The sequence below is a fragment of the Cicer arietinum genome, chromosome 4 (assembly GCF_000331145.2).
Source record: "Cicer arietinum cultivar CDC Frontier isolate Library 1 chromosome 4, Cicar.CDCFrontier_v2.0, whole genome shotgun sequence".
NCBI lineage: Eukaryota > Viridiplantae > Streptophyta > Magnoliopsida > Fabales > Fabaceae > Cicer > Cicer arietinum.
This window is the reverse complement of record NC_021163.2, coordinates 26,642,409-26,646,639: the sequence shown is the minus strand read 5'-3', so window position 1 is coordinate 26,646,639 and position 4,231 is coordinate 26,642,409. Positions and strand designations below refer to the sequence as shown.

General features: G+C 31.5%; 1 protein-coding gene across 2 annotated transcripts in view; it reads right to left on the bottom strand.

The window, feature by feature from the left end:
- The window catches only part of LOC113786280 (uncharacterized), a 9,919-nt gene that overhangs the window by 1,898 nt on the left and 3,790 nt on the right, over window positions 1-4,231 (bottom strand). The window contains exon 1 of one of the 2 annotated variants that reach the window (XM_073367150.1): window positions 3,674-3,983. The exons of the other annotated variant lie outside the window; for it this stretch is intronic. Within the exon in view, the coding sequence (XP_073223251.1) occupies window positions 3,674-3,774 (101 nt within the window). The 5' untranslated portion in view covers window positions 3,775-3,983. Of the gene's footprint in view, window positions 1-3,673; window positions 3,984-4,231 lie in introns of those variants that run through there. 2 annotated transcript variants of the gene reach the window in all.

Here is a 4,231-nt window from a genome sequence, read left to right as displayed (position 1 = left end):
CTAAATAATATATATTTTGAACATATCCATATGCCTAAGTTTCATCACCAATAAAATATAATGGAAAAAGTAAAACAGATTCAAATATGTTATTGATTTTAATCAATATTCTATTTTACACATGCCTTAATTATCATTCCTATAAATTCAGTGACAAAAGAAGATATAGAACTTTCTAGTCCATAGTGCAACCCAATTAATATGTTATTAATCTAAATTGATTTATATATGAGGAAATAAATTATCATTGATTACATTATTAATATGTGATTAAAAGCATATAGAAAACGTTTTTTTTTTAATGTTTATTTATAAAACTATAACATTATTTTTGTAAATTAAATATATAAAATTAATTGAGTATACTAAGGTATCATTCAAAAAAATAACAATTTTCTTCCTTTTTTAGAAATAAAATATTACAAGGCTTAACTAAATCATGATTGAGAGTGACATTGCAGCTAAATTTAACAATGCATCGTAGGAAAAACAGAACCCATAACAAACTTCAAATTATTAAAATAAATAAAACTTAACAATCTAAATAAACTACAATGAAAAATAAGAACATATCCACATGCCTAAATAATATATATTTTGAACATATCCACATGCCTAACAATAAAACTTAACAATCTAAATAATATATATTTTGAACATATCCACATGCCTATGTTTCATCACCAATAAAATATAATGGAAAAAGTAAAACAAATTCAAATATGTTGTTGATTTTAATCAATATTCTATTTTACACACCCTTAATTATTATTCCTATAAATTCAATGACAGAACCCATAACAAACTTCAAATTATTAAAACATATAAAACTTAACAATCTAAATAAACTACAATAAAAAATAAGAACCCAATGAAAAACAAATAAAACAAATAACAATGTAATAGACTAACAGAACCCAATGAAAACAAATAACAATGTAAAAATCAAATAAAACGTAAAACAAATAAAACAGAACCCAATGATAAATATACTACTAAATAACAATCTAATAGACTTCAAATAAGAACAAAAAAAATGCAATTTTAATATATAATCTAATAGAAGAAATACATCCTAAATCTTGTAAAACATAAACTACTTAGTGTTTTAATGAAAAATCTATTAAAGTAAACAAAACTATCTAAAAAATTATTGAACGTTAAAATTTTCACAAAGGAATCAAATGCTAAGAGACATAAACATACTTTAGGGATTCAACACAGAGGGTGAAAGAGGAATATGACAAAATTACTACTACTACTACTACTACTACTACTACTACTACTACTACTACTACTACTATAAGGTACTACTACTATAAGGTTCTTCCTTGTTGCAACTCCTTTAGAGATATCCCCTATAATGTTGTCTATGTGGTGGTTTTTGTTGAACTTCCATTCCCTAGGTAAATCACCAGTCCTTATTGGTTCTATACAGTCAGTTCTAGTTGGAGGTACAGCTTCAGGTTGTTCTAATGGTTCAGACTCTACAACTTCATCCAAAAAGTCATCAACCATAGGAGGAGTTTTGTTCAAGTTTTCTGCAAATAATTCATCAAAATTTACATGAACTGACTCTTCTATGGTCTTTGTTCTTTTGTTGTAGATTCTATAGGCCTTACTGGTTTGAGAGTATCCTAGAAAGATACATTCATCTGCCTTAGGGTCAAACTTTCCTAGGTGTTCTTTGTCATTGTTCAACACAAATCACTTACAACCAAAGATTCTAAAGTAGCAAATGTTTGGTTTTCTACCCTTGTACAACTCATAGGACTTAGGAAGGGGCCTAATGAGAACTCTATTGACAACATGTGTGGCTGTACTAATTGCATCTGCCCAAAAGTACTTAGGAAGGTTCGAGTCCTTAAGCATAGTCCTAGCTAACTCTTCTAAGGATCTATTTTTCCTCCACTTACAACCAAAGATTCTAAAGTAGGAAATGTTTGGTTTTCTACCCTTGTACAACTCATAGGGAGTTTTTCTAAGCAGGGGCCTAATGAGAACTCTATTGACAACATGTGTGGCTGTACTAATTGCATCTGCCCAAAAGTACTTAGGAAGGTTCGAGTCCTTAAGCATAGTCCTAGCTAACTCTTCTAAGGATCTATTTTTCCTCTCTACAACTCCATTTTGTTGTGGAGTTCTAGGAGCAGAATATATGTGTTGTATTCCATATTGTTCACAGTCGGTTTGAAAAGAATCATTTTGGAATTCACCTCCATGATCACTTTTAATTGATATAATTTTCTGGTCATTCTCATTTTGAACAAAAGTAGCAAATTTTTTAAAGTTGAGAATGCCTCACTCTTGTGAGCCAGAAAATATGTCCAAGTGAACCTAGAATAGTCATCTACCATCACATATCCATAAAGGTTACCTCCAAAGCTCTTCACTTGAGAGGGACCAAAAAGGTCCATATGCACTAACTGCAAAACCCTATTGGTTTTGACCATATCTATTGAGGGAAAAGAAGTTTTAACTAGTTTGCTTCTCTAACAGGAGTCACAAAGCCTATCCTTAGTAAACTTCTTGTTAGGGAGACCTATAACTAGTTGTTTACTAACCAGTCTATTCAAATGATCTATATGAATATGTGCTATACGTTTATGCTATAACCAAGTCTCATCTGAATTAGATAACAAACAGCATATAGTACTTGGCAAAGAATTAAAATCTAACATATAAATGTTATTAATTCTATCACCAACTAACTTTATGCATTTGTCATCTTTATGCTCAATTATACAAGATTGTGATGAAAAACTTACCTGGAAGCCTTTATCACAAAGTTGGCTTATACTCAGCAGATTGTGTTTTAGTCCTTCTACATACAAGACATTTTTTATTATTGTAGTTGACTCATTGCCTATATCACCAATCCCAATAATCTTTCCTTTATTGTTGTCACCATATTTGACAAATCCTCCATCCTTTAATGTTAGAGACAAGAATTTTGACTTGTCTCCTGTCATGTGCTTTGAGCATCCACTATCCAGGTACCAAGAATGCCTATTGGATGTCAAGCACACCTGCAATACAAATCAGAATTTGATTTTAGGTCCCCAATTTAAATTGGGTCCTGGAAGGTCAGTTTCAAACATTTGTTTCTTCGCTATCCAAACTTGCTTCCATCCTCTATTGGCTAGTTTTTTAAATTTGCAATTTAAAACAAAATGTCGCTTTCTGCAACAGAAGTGACATGTACCATCAAAGGATGAATGTTTGTTTGGTTTAGTAAAGATGTCATACATATTCCTTGAAATAACAAATTTCTAACTATGTTTGACATTTCTGGTTTGCATATACCAATACCACATCTAGTGTTATTCCTTTTAACATGCATATTGGGTTTATATCCTAGACCAGATTTTTCATTAACATGTCTCTGGTTGCTAAGTATGACATTCAGTTTATCTTCACTACTAGCAAACTTCAATAAATCAGATTTTAATGATGCAACATTTTTTTCAAGTTCAATGCATCTTGCAGATTTGTCATGTGAATCCTTTTTCAGTTGTTCATACAAATCCTCAATTTTCTTATGATCATTTTTCATTTGCTCAAGCATTTTCTTTGTACTTATCAACTGTTTAATAGAATTCACATACTCATCATGCAGTTCATTGAAAGCTTCTTGTAGTTCATCATAAGATGGATTAGATTGAGAGTTTACCTCATTTTCAGATTCTGAGTCTGTGTTTGCCATAAGACATAAATTTGCTTCTTCTTCTTCTGAAGAGGCAGAGGATTCTTCGTTGTCATTCCATGCAACATATGCTTTTCTGGTTTTGGTAGCTGGTTCCTTGCCTTTAGCTTTTGTAGCTCTATTTTTGTTTTGCAACTTGTAACACTCAGACTTTATGTGACCTGTTTTACCGCACTCATAACAGGTGATTGTCTTGTTGTCACTAGTCTTAGAACTGGATGGCTTTCTGAATTTGTTGTCTTTCTTTTTCAGAAATTTCTTAAACTTTTTGACAAGTAAACCAATCTCAAGCACTTCATCAGTCTCACTGCTTGATTCATCTGAGCAACTGTCTTGTTCAGTATTTAATCCTTTTCTTTTACTGTTAACTTGTTCTGACTCATCTAACCTGTGCAATTCCATTTCATGCTCCCTGAGCTTTCCAAACAGTGTTGCAATAGTCATGGTTGCAATGTCTTTTGACTCAGCAATGGCAGTTATTTTGGGCTGCCATTCTCTTGTTAAACACCTCATGATCTTTCCAAT